The sequence below is a fragment of the Squalius cephalus genome, assembly GCF_949319135.1.
Source record: "Squalius cephalus genome assembly, chromosome: 2".
Taxonomy (NCBI): Eukaryota; Metazoa; Chordata; class Actinopteri; order Cypriniformes; family Leuciscidae; genus Squalius; species Squalius cephalus.
In genome coordinates, this window is record NC_137123.1 from 22,844,990 (window position 1) to 22,858,058 (window position 13,069).

Genomic DNA, 13,069 nt, shown 5'->3' on the forward strand with positions numbered 1-13,069 from the left:
GCGGAGAGCATTCACTCAATATTATCTCATTTTTGACAGAGGTGGCTTTTAGAGGCTTTTGCTTCTGAGGTCTTCATATATTGATTATGAAACATTTCATGAAATAGCATAAAAGGTAATGTAAAAATATAAAATGATAGATTATATAGTTAATCAAAATAACTATAATTCACTTTAAGTATACAGATATACCAAAAATTCTGCTTGAGAAAAGACACATTTGTGTAGTAGTATGCTGAAAAGAATTTGGTGTAGGATTTACAATTTTCATTGGAAATGGCTAGAAAAAGAATCAGAAAATAACACCTTGAATTAAATGTGTAAAGATTAAAAGTATTTATACCTAAATATTAATTTCTATTAGTAATCTTTGTTTTATTTTCATCTTCGAAAAAAGTTGGTGTTGCTCGAAAAAGTTAACTAGCCATGTTTTCCCCTAATGAATATTGTATACTGTTACTGATGGGTTTTGATTTCATTTGTTGTATATTCTTTTTTATTATTGTACGTGTGTTTATATTTATGTATTATAAACCTTTATTTCTTTTTCTTCTTATTATGAACTCCTATATCACGTAAGTGGCAAATGCTGAAACTGTGGCCGAGAATATTAAGAAGTCAAGTGCTAAGTTAGATCTCAAGGGCAGCAAGAAGAACAACACATTATAAGAATGCTAAAACATTTGTTATGCAGTACAGATGTCTAAGTGCTAGATGAGGTCAGTAAAGACGAGTCACTAGACTCAGACAGTCCATTAAGCACTGCCCAAATGTGTCTGTGGAGTAGGTTAGTGACACGAAAGAGGTTAATTACAACTCGGACGAAAGCATTCTGAATGAACTTGAAGATGTTACTTGGCTAATTCTGGTGGGCCAGTGAGGAAGAATCTAATTTACACTGTGATTAGATGGCAGTGCAGGTGCTGAAGTAGATAAAACAATATTAAAGGACCAAATACTGAGCCATGAGGGACTCCAAGGTTGAAGGGCAGAAACTGAGGCTTTCTTGCTAACTTAGAATGATCTGTTATTAAAGTAGTTAATAAACCAGTAAATTAGCTAAGTCTGTCAGCACTGAAATGAACAGTTTGTGGTTGACCATGGCAAAGGCTATAGGCAGATCTGTGCAGTGTCAAGACACTCTGGGTGGTAAGGTTGCGTGACAGTGATAGGGGTCAAGCATGCTGTTTTTGGAAAAAAGGTTGACATTTGGATGAAACTGTTCACCATGCAATGTTTGCTGTCTCATACACAGTTTGGCTTCCTATTTGCGTGTACTGGATACTATTTTAAGATGGCAAAGAAAGGCATTATAAACTGGTTTAAATGTGCTACTTCCAAGAAATGAGCTACTATTAATGCATTCTTGGATGGCTTACTTGAAGGCTAAGATATCAGGTATTAGAAAAAATCTGGCATGTAATATTACTCACTTCTAATAGATGGTTTCCCCTGGATTATTAACTTACTATTATATTGGGTTCATGACTTTTGTATTTTGTTAAGGTGAAAGCCATAGCAGTTCCTCAAGATTCTCCAACTGAGTGGATTTAAAATCATAAAAATGGTTTTGTGACCAGGAGGCTGCCAGATTCATATTTGCCATTGTGAATATTACTTGCTATAGCCTCTAGCAACAAACCTGCTTTCCTGCATTATACATGTGTGGACATACAGGTATGTGGATAGTATACAGAAACCCATACACTATAGGTAAACTGGAAAGATGCTGACATCGAGGGATCCTGTAGATTGCTTTGACTTGTTCTGAAAATATGTGTGCTGTACAAGAAAGGAAAGTGCATTTGTGTTAATAACCATCAAATGTGCTTGGTCTGATATATTCCCTTTGTTTTCTCTTCAGGTATCTCATGAATGTGACATTTGAAGGGCGCAACCTCTCCTTTAGTGAGGACGGTTTTCAGATGCACCCAAAGTTGGTTATTATACTGTTAGATAAGGAGAGGCAGTATGACAGGGTGGGTATCTCTCCTCATTTCTCCTTTTCTCTCTTGATTTCTCTTAACTCATGACTGCAAAGTTCCCTGATGTAATTATCAGCCTTCATTTACTCTTTATCTCTCTTCATCTTAATTCAAGATTTCTGCCCTCCTCAAATTTAGCCCGCACTAATCCAATCTCAGCCACTTCAACCTCAGCACCCTCTTATTATGTCACTTGTTATCCTTCTCCCAGCTTTAGCTCTCATCTTGCCCTCTTTGTACTCTCACAGGTCGGTAAATGGGAGAACGGGTCTCTGGCAATGAAGTACCACGTGTGGCCTCGGTTCGAGCTGTACTCGGATGCTGGGGAACGAGAGGATGACCACCTGTCCATTGTTACCCTGGAGGAGGCTCCATTTGTTATTGTGGAGGATGTCGACCCCCTCAGTGGCACCTGCATGAGGAATACAGTGCCGTGCAGAAAGCAGCTCAAAATCCAGTGAGAATCGCATAGGAACAGTACAGATATTCAGGAAATGTGCCGCAGTTTCGGTTCAAAGTTCAGATTCATCTCAGATTTCACAGTAGATATTTTAAAAATTTGATTAAATCGCAGATGAATATTGTGGGGTGCAAAAATATGGGACTACAATGAAAATATGAGAGTCAAAATGTAATTTAAACCTGGAAGTAAACAGAAAGCTTTAGGATTTAAAAAAAATCCAAACACTAAGAATGTTTCACCGCACTGTGTGTCTGTAAAGATGATTTTAACCGTGTCAAGATGGATAAAGCTACATAATATAGGTAAAATATCTTTAAACTGAAGAGATCAATATGAGATCAGTCATTAATCTTGACTGCCAAAATGCAGACAGTCTCATAAGAGCACTAAGTATAGATACTTCATTCAGTTTTCAAATTCAAAGTGCTCTATCACTGTCAGGACTCCAGTATATCATATAGTAAGAACGTGTGGTGTTTATGGAATTGTACAGTCACACTTTGAAACACTGATTTATTCATGGATTAAAACTGGTATCTCGTGTCTTTGTAATATTGATTATAAAATGTGTTTAATTACTGTTCAATTAATTTAGCATTCTTGTAATAAATTCCTGCTAAAAGCAATTTATTGTGAGAAATGATCCAAGATTATTGTGGATTTTGACAAATTTAAGTCGCATTGTACTTTTGTAGTCAATGCAATAGTAAGTGCAATGGTCATTAATCATTTTGATGTTATGTTGACTCATTGATTGATTTCTTCAGATGCAGATTTATTATGAAGTGGTATTTTAATCAAGGAATTAATAAACAGCTTTTGATCGTCTTCACTATGTAGAAAAATAACTTCCTGCGCTAACATTAATCTTCTCACCTTTTTCTTCCCGTTTGTCCTATCCCTAGAAATCAGACAGGAGATTCAGGGATCTACATTAAACGCTGTTGCAAGGGCTTCTGTATAGACATCCTCAAAAAGATCGCAAAGTCTGTAAAGTTCACCTACGATCTCTACCTGGTGACCAATGGGAAGCATGGCAAAAAGATCAATGGCACTTGGAATGGCATGGTTGGAGAGGTTAGTTTCACAATGCTTTTTCTCATCAAACACCTACAGTAGAGTTGTTCATCATCCGAGAGCTTGCTGGATCATTTTACCTACTTAGTCTACCAGACTGCATATGATAGATGAGAGGAGATCGAATACTAATAGATATCAAAATTGTTGCTTTGGTTTTGTTAAACTGTCTGTGTGCTTATTGCAAAATTAAAAACATTTTGCTCAAAATGTTGTTAACTGTAAATTTTGTGATTAAAAAGGGGGAAACTGGATCAAGAAATGTTGCGAGCCAGACTCAAACTCACATTGCTTGAATGGGCTCCATGGCTCCAGTGTTATTTTAGTATCGTTGATATACTAGTATAGTTTTTGTTAATAATTTATTTGTATAATTTCTGTTTTCATTTTAGTTTTAGTTACAATTTTAGTAATTTTGTTGTGTGTTTCTGTCATTTCTATTTGTTTATTTTAATGTCTATCGTTTTTTGTTATTTTAGTAATTTAGTATTTTTGTTTGTTTACTTTATATCAAGTGACGAAAATGTCTTTTCATGGTTTAAGTTAAAGATAATGTGCAATAACCACTAGGACATGGCTCTGGAGCATCTATGGATTTCTGATTATGTATTATTTTCAAAAAAATTAACAGTTTCTCTCATGCCAAGAACAGATGAAAGAGAGAGAAAATGTGAGCGAGTGAGTTTGCACAAGCCCAAGGGAAAATACAGCTGGTGCATTAATTCAGATGAGAAATAATATGAGTTACCGGATCATATGTAAATCCACAGTTGGAATGAATGTTATGCAGTTCCCTTTCGGTCCTAGTCATATGAATACTCTCAGAACTGCACCACATTTGGAGTCGCAGACTTTTAGTAGCTTGCTTTATGTTTACTTAATGTCTTTACAAGATCTGATGCTCCAAGACATGTTCATGTTCAGAGATAGATGCTATAACGCAACACAAACTCAAACAAATATGCAAAATATAGTCTCATATTTTGAAAAGACAAAGAAAATAGGATATGGAATAGCACTACTCAACATGCAGCCCGCAGGGCATTTTTGCGCCTCAAGTTTTATGAGATTCTGCTATATACCATGGTAAACCCACAGTGCAATTTAAAAAATCTGATACCAAGCGGAAATCTATAGTCCACTCTGCAAACCGTGCCACAGACGAGCGCTTACAGTACAGCCTCATTGATTATAATGGAAGCCATTTAGATTTTATGTGGCTGTGTAAGTGTGTAATACTCAGTAGCCTCATTAATATAACAGAGACACTATAAAAATTAGGAGTGTGGCCCTGGAGGCTAAAGGGATCCGGCTTTGTGGCCCCTTGAGTAGTCCTGATGTAGACAGAGCCTTTCTGTAGCGTACAATCACCTTATTAACTCTGTTTTGTCCCATTTTCCTAAATCACCAGAGGCATCTTATATGTAACTCTAAATATACCTGGACAAGTGATGGGTTTGGGGAAGTGGTGATTAGGGAAGGTTGAAAAGAAAGAGAAACGGCTATTAAAAGCTACTGCGACCCAGTGTAGGAAGTAACCTGATTTCTCGCAGTCGTTTTTTTCTTCCTCATGGTTTTCTCATTCACTAGTTCCCATTTTAACTTTCTTTCACCTTTTTCTTTCACACTGTTACTTTCCCCCCTCTGTTGTGGCATGCCTAGACTAGTACAAGATGGGCATAACTGTCCCGTTTCTTCACGTCTAGGTGGTGCTTAAGAATGCCCACATGGCAGTGGGGTCCCTGACCATAAATGAAGAGAGGTCAGAGGTCATTGACTTCTCTGTGCCCTTCATAGAGACAGGGATTAGTGTCATGGTCTCTCGTAGCAATGGCACAGTGTCTCCTTCTGCCTTTTTAGGTAAGTACTAAATACACACTGTAAGGTGATTCAAGATAAAATTCCACATTCAAGTGCACTCTTCATTAATAATTTGTCTTCCCTTCTCTTTATTTTTGCTCTCAGAGCCCTTCAGCGCTGATGTCTGGGTAATGATGTTCGTTATGCTGTTGATAGTTTCAGCCGTGGCTGTCTTCGTCTTTGAGTACTTCAGTCCTGTTGGCTATAATCGCTGCTTGGCAGATGGACGAGGTGTGCATGCAAATATAAATCTATCACCCTTATACCTAACACCCATAGAAAATTTGGTATATATGTAGTTTTATGTCTTCATTTTCTAGCCATCTAAAAATGCATATAAATATACTTATTGCAGTGTTTTTACAATATTTACAAATTATGTTTAATATATACATTTATTTATTTCTCTCTGTATTATAATATACATTTATTAAAATTATATATATATATTTCTTTTAGTTTTGCCCATTATGTCCATCTTTTCATTTTGTATTAGCTGGTTTCATGCTCGGCAATGTATTGCTTCTCTCAGTATATTGATTCTTTTGATTGTAATCAAAACTGAATAGTTAATTCAAGTCTATTACCATTTTTTTTCATCTGCCCTTTTACTCCTCTCTGATTCCTATTAAATGATAACGTAATAACTCCCTATTTCAATTTCTTTACCTCTTTACACACAATCAGAGCCTGGCGGTCCCTCCTTCACCATTGGAAAAGCTATTTGGCTACTTTGGGGTTTGGTCTTCAATAACTCTGTGCCCGTGCAGAACCCCAAAGGCACTACTAGCAAGATCATGGTATCGGTCTGGGCCTTCTTCGCTGTGATTTTCCTGGCCAGCTACACTGCCAACCTGGCCGCGTTTATGATTCAAGAGGAATATGTGGACCAGGTGACTGGCCTGAGTGATAAAAAGGTAACGGCGTTTGTTGGTCAAATTCAGCAGCATGTGCAAAAGTGAACCATGGGCATCTGAAAGCTGTTATTAAAAATATAGTTCTCGTTGATCTCATTTATCTTTCTGTCAAAAAAAATTAGATCTAAGGACATACTAAGCAGGAGTTTTTTTTCTCCGACGACTGCCTTGAACTGAACGTGATTTGAATTGATTCACCAGACTCAACCTTGGTGTTAAACAGCTAAGGTTAATTTGCCAAGACTAGCCAATAAATGATGCAATATTTAAGGTGCACTCTGTAATTTGTTAGAATATGTTCTTTTGTTTAATGTGCAGAGACAGCTGTAGGGCATTTGTGGGTTTTCTGTGGCTCTGGCGCTATAAAAACATTTGTTTGCGTGATCTAACATGATCAATTAATGGTTTAACCAGTGACACGGGTTTGGGGCGGGAGTATCTGTGGCTGAAGGTGAAACATTTTTAGAAATTTGAAAAAGGAATTTAAAAGGAAAAAACTTTTCCCATTTTATGTTTTAACTGTGATTAAGTGAATCCATGCATGCTTACTCTGCACGGTTTTGCATATGAAACACTAATACTACTGTTTATGATCCTCAAATGACTGATGACATATGTGGGCAACCACATGCTGACTGGTTTAGTGATAATTTGTTTTTGTTTTTCTGTCATCTTTGCGTGGAAAAAAGTGGGCTAATGTGAATTAGCCAGCCGCTATGAAACAGAAAACAAGATTTGACTCTGAGAGGGTGCTGTAGCCCGTTTAATAATTGATGTGGTGAGATTTTGTTTTTTACTCTAAGTCATGCTTTACTTTTTATGTCTGGCAAAGCTTTGAGTGTCTAGAGAACATAGTCCATGTGTTTACACAGGAAATAGTTCTATTATGAATGGTGGAAAAAAGAGATCTGTTGTATCTTTAAGGTTTTTTGAAGTGACACCTCTCCTCACACTTTGTCCCTTGAGTGTTCATTGACAATGTGGACACTGCTGAGTTATATATATATTTTTCTCTCTCTTATCAAGTTTCAACATCCGAATGACTTTTCCCCTCCGTTCCGGTTCGGTACTGTGCCCAATGGCAGCACAGAGAGAAACATAAGGAATAACTACAAGGAGATGCACAGCTATATGACCAGCTTCCACCAGAAAAACGTAAACGAGGCGCTCCACAGCCTGAAGACGGGGTGAGAAGGAAAAAAGAGAAAAATTATGAGAGAGAGAGAGAGATTATGATATCTGCATGAAAAGAATATAAAGGGTGAAAAAGAGGGGAAGACAGGGAGATTAACTCTTTCCCCGCCAGCGTTTCAGAAAAAAGTTGCCAGCCACCGCCAGCATTTTTGATCATTTTCGCAAAAGTTTCATGGCCCCCAGAATGTTTTGTTGTACGAATATCTGAATATATTCAAAAGAAAGAAAAGACCCTCAGCTTTAAAAAAAAGTTTTATTCTAGCTTCATGCATTCCTTTTTTTTTATCAACACTTGAATGTGGGTACGTTTAATTTAAAAAGCAACATTTTGAGCTAAAAGCTGAGAAAATGTTCTCAATGACTACGTCTTGATCGGACATTTCATTAAGTAACATACGGCAGTTTTGATTCCTGTGCTGTTTAATGTTAATAATCGCATTAACATATGCATATGCCTACATATGATATTGCTTGTTTTTGCATCTTCTTCGCCTCTGTTTTGATCTGGAGATTCAATACTCTTTCAGAAGATGCCAAATAGCACCCCCTATGGTGTATAACAGTGAATACACTGAAAGCTGAAATTTCCGTCAATGGCGGGGAAGCGTTGTCTCACAAATGATGGAAATTTCCGTCAATGGCGGGGAATGAGTTAAAAGATTGTAGGACAGCAGTAAGTACAGTGCGTGAGTGGGTGGATGAACTCTGGACTGATGCATCCTGGAGGGACTTTGTTTGGAGATGCAGATTGGTAGAGGAATATTTCAACATGAAACTGGTTTCTGAAATCCTTTATTTTATCAGTACTAACTGTGGACATTTTAAAGAGGCACTCAGTAATTTTTGTTTATGTTGAGCTGGCAGATATGATAGTTATCTTGGACTTACAATAACAGTGAACAGGATAAAGTATATAGTTTTAGCTGGTCATTTGACTTCAACTTGGCACAGCGCGCTTTTTGTAAAGGTACATAAAAAGTGTTCATATTAGTAGCCTTCATACCATGTGATCATACATCATTTTAAACATTTTAAAACTATTATACATTTTTGTGTAAAACTAATGGGACCTTATCGTAAAGTGTTACCATTTTATTTAAAACTATAGTAAAAAAGTAAAAAATCAGTCAGTAAATTTTTTTTTTTACAAATACTTTATGGCTGCTTATTTGTTGCTGACCAGGAAAAAAACGGGAAAGTAACTCAGATATGTTTAACACAGGGTTATTATTTAAATAACAGGGTTGATATATATATAAATGACTAAAAATGTAATTAAATTAAAATTAAAACAGAGAAAATCTAATTAAAAACTATAATATTGTATCAATAATACTGAAAATAACACTGGTTTGACAAGGAATTATTGACATTCTAACATATTACTCTTCTCTCTTGCTCTGTAGTAAATTGGATGCATTTATCTACGATGCAGCGGTCTTGAACTACATGGCCGGACGCGATGAGGGCTGTAAACTCGTGACCATTGGCAGTGGTTATATCTTTGCCACTACAGGGTATGGCATTGCCATTCAGAAAGACTCAGGCTGGAAGAGGGCAGTGGACCTCGCCATTCTGATGCTTTTTGGAGATGGTAAATTTTGTCTTCTTTTTTCTTCCAATTTGTCATTGCATTGGATGATTGTGTGATAAATAAGTCAGTCTAAATCTCAGGGTTCCTACACAGAATGGAAAATTATGCAATTTGATTTGAGTAATTTTCAGGTCTGGGAAAGAATAGAATTTTGAAATTGAAAATGTGCAGGAACCTTGTAATCTGCACAAATAATTTTAAGATTAAAGACAAATGTTCAGGGGAAATTCACCAAGAATGAATCTATATTGTCTTGAGTCTATTATCATCTGATTCACTAAAAAAATATGCAAATCTGGCAACCTCACAAACACACCCCAAAATTATACAAAGCACAATTTGCACGATGGGAGGTGTATATAACAGATAGCAAACAGTGCCTGGTTAAAATGGATTGTGGGTGGTTAGTGAATAAAACTGAAATGCTGTTCACAAAAGTGGCGTGAATGTGTAGAGAATTCACAGCTTGAGATGTTTACTTCATTCACTTCTTCTTTAAATGGTTCTCAATGTGCCCTCAAGGCAAACAGTTTTGAAGAATACCTGGCAGCAGATGACAAGTGCCTACACTGTCTGTTAGTACGCCAACAAGTATGCCACACAAAATGGTATTAGATGTGTGAAAATATGGCAGCCTGTTTCTCAGAGCCTCCTTTGTGTGAAATTCACATTCTGTTAAAGCATAATAAAGTTAATACTGAATTACTGTACTCACTAAATTATAAATAGTGTACCAAGTAACTGTAATAGTTGTACTGTAACAGCAATAGATCTCCACATTTCTAATTCATTTTGATTTGAGAGCTTTCCTTTAGAACCCACTAGTAATCCAGATCCAGAGGCCATTTCTGGACAACATCCTCTCTTACCCAAACAGCATCTGAGATGACAGGCTGTTTGGAACACATCCAAAGACACATGCAGAACATGCCCTATGCACCCCATACATGCATAAACAGTGTTAATAATTTCAGACATTCAGTATATATTGTAAAGAGAGCTTATAGATATATGGGCACAGTCATACAAAATCCAATTGGCATCTAGATACATTTATATAATATATATCCCATACTTAGTGATTCCACATGCATACATGGGTATGCCACACAAGCGGGACGAATTAGAATAGATTAGTGGCACAGTGAGCATTTATATGCATATTGACAAGCAGGCAGTGCACCGTAGTTCGGCACACTGACAGCGGTATGGCATGTAAAGGTGCGTTTGGGTGTGTCACATGTTGTTATATAAGCCAGCATATGATCCAGGAGCAGGAATAGAGTCCTATTTGCAAGTGACAAGGGAGTCCTTGTGTTATCTCAAAAGTACACTGGCTAGGCATCAACTGCGTGGCATATACATGTAGGTACACATGAATGCACCGGCACAGCATGCAAACACCTGCGCGCACATTCGCCCTCACATAGGTATTTGACGGATTTGAAGGCTTAAGTCACCAAGTAAAGTTCTCAGTGTGTAATAGAAAAGCAGCCACTGAATGGATGTAATCATTTGCATGTGTGTTTTTTTAGTATATTTGTGTAGGCTATATCTGAATTTGCCCCTAAAGACTGACCTGCAGGACACCAAATTATGTTTTGGAGTTTGATCTTGTCCCTCCTATGCGAGCTGTCAGGCCCCTCGGGGCCCTTATTAGAGCTGGGAACCAAATCTCAAGTGACTCCCATAAGCAATCATTAACGAGAAGAGAGCTTCGGTGCATATGAGTTAGGATTAATCCGTCATCATGACAAATGTTACACTTCGCAGGGGCCGTAATTTGTTTACAGTGCACAGTTTTGTGGGGGCTCTAAATAAATGCACTGCTGAAATCGTCACGGATAGACAAAGTGAACAGACACGTCTGCTAACAGCTCAAGAGCTCTCAAAGCCCACAAACACACAAAACACACAGCGGGAGAGGCAGAAAGTAAAAATTCAACGAATCATAAACAGTCACTCTCTTTTTCTAACACCAAAATTTGTAGGTGAGATGGAGGAACTTGAGGCCCTGTGGCTGACTGGCATCTGCCACAATGAGAAAAATGAGGTGATGAGCAGTCAGCTGGATGTAGACAACATGGCAGGTGTGTTCTATATGCTGGGAGCTGCAATGGCCCTGTCCCTTATCACATTCATCGCAGAGCACCTCTTCTACTGGCAACTGCGATTCTGCTTCATGGGTGTGTGCTCGGGCAAGCCCGGCGCCACCTTCTCCATCAGCAGGGTGAGTAGCAGGTTTACTTCTGAACTTTTGATCTGCAGGCAAACAACCACAAGGGTTGACCCAATTATTATTCTGGAGCCAACAGCCTATTGAGTTCAATTAGTTCCTGAAGCTTTGGAGACTATGAGCATTTTCTTAATTGGTGTCTTTGTCTTGCTGCCCAGTAAAAATATCTTTCCTATCCTTAAAGTTGCGAAGCAATGGAAGTACAAAAATATCTTTCTTTCCCCATATTGTGATGTACATCCAAGTGTAGCATTTTGTGTGTGTGTGTGGGGGGGGGGGGGGGGGGGGGGGGACTTCTATGCATCTTGGTTGTTGATTGGATTTTGAGATGTGGGCGTTACATTCAAGTGGAGGCAGATGAAGGGGCGAAGAAGGTGCCTTCACACCATGTTGAAATTACCATAATTTAAGGTTTCAACTTGTAAAAAACGTTCACGTCCTTTTAGAGCTTGTAATTACAGCTTGTAAGATGGGACTGTTCTGAGAGCTCCTACTTGTACCACGTGAACGCTGTACCACCTTGATCGCTGCAGATTCATTTAGGCATTGATAGTGTCACCAAAGAAAAGCATAATTCCCAGTCGGAGGACATGAACAGCTCTGAATAGAACGTCACGTGTTGTCATCTCAAGCCTACGATATTTATGACAGGGTGTGCCGTGAACGCATCATGAAGTCTTGTCATTTTCACCGGAAGATCCAGTTATGACATTTTGATTGGTCAAATTAAAAATGATCATAATAATAATAACATATGAACGGTAAGATCTATTACATGCATTTAGAAAATAGGGTGAGTTAGTTTCCATTTCATGCCAACTTTAAAACGAGAAGGTTTCCTGAGAAATATTAAGATGTGCTTTCAACAAATGTTTCTTGAATGTAAGGTTTAATGATTTTAATAGCTTTAAGCACAAACTTAACTTTATGCAATTGGCTCTTGAGTGAATTTGAATATTTTAAGGACTTTAAGTATTTTTACTGGAAACTACACAAATACACTGATTAAGAAAATGATTTTGTTTTTTTTTGTGTAAAAAAAAAGAAAAAAAAAGTGAAAAGTGTACAAGTATTTCCTTTACATTAGAAGCATTAGATCTCAAGACTGAAACTTTTGGATGATGATTACATTTGATTTGAGTTTTGTATTTTTTGTACATTTATTAAGTTTTGTATTGAATTTGTATAATTGTGATAAATGTGGTGTATTATGCAAAAAGGGTACATTCTGTTTTGTTTCATTCTGATGTGTGTGGGGTTAAGGGCAAACACTTTCAGTGACCATTTTGTGCATATGCAGTATTTATAAATCAAAACCTTGATCTTGAGCTAACAGGCAGTTAGCTCAAAGCAGCAGTCTCTCCTTCTAGACATTCGGACATCAAATCATGCCTCAAGCAATTTGGAGTGGTGCCATGACCCACATAATGTCTGGGATGAACACAGAGGGAGTAAATATCAGTTTATCTGACCAAATTGGCAAGTGGTTCAAAGATAAGCCTGGGTTTACCTGAGTTCACAAATTATTGAGGCTAACCGGAAAAACGATTACTATATTGGTTTGTTAGCCAACAGGGCAATTTGCATGACCAGTTTCCTCAGCTACAAGTACAGACACAGGAAACCGATTTTCTTACTAGATATATTTCCCTTTGAGATGTAGATGCGTGTGTTGCTGTAGTGGGGGTAAGAAGAATCTAAAATGAATAGAGGGAAAAAAGCAAAAGACAAAATGGGAGAGAA

At 37.6% G+C, this 13,069-nt stretch overlaps 1 protein-coding gene across 4 annotated transcripts in view; it reads left to right on the forward strand.

Annotated features, from left to right (window-relative positions):
* grin2bb (glutamate receptor, ionotropic, N-methyl D-aspartate 2B-b) overlaps positions 1-13,069 on the forward strand; it is a 105,087-nt gene that overhangs the window by 84,411 nt on the left and 7,607 nt on the right. For all 4 annotated transcript variants that reach the window (XM_079864185.1, XM_079864187.1, XM_079864186.1 and 1 more), the window contains 9 exons: positions 1,865-1,979; positions 2,234-2,442; positions 3,354-3,525; positions 5,232-5,385; positions 5,491-5,616; positions 6,073-6,302; positions 7,329-7,489; positions 8,903-9,090; positions 11,082-11,320. In XM_079864185.1, the coding sequence (XP_079720311.1) occupies positions 1,865-1,979; positions 2,234-2,442; positions 3,354-3,525; positions 5,232-5,385; positions 5,491-5,616; positions 6,073-6,302; positions 7,329-7,489; positions 8,903-9,090; positions 11,082-11,320 (1,594 nt within the window). The remainder of the gene's footprint in view (positions 1-1,864; positions 1,980-2,233; positions 2,443-3,353; positions 3,526-5,231; positions 5,386-5,490; positions 5,617-6,072; positions 6,303-7,328; positions 7,490-8,902; positions 9,091-11,081; positions 11,321-13,069) is intronic.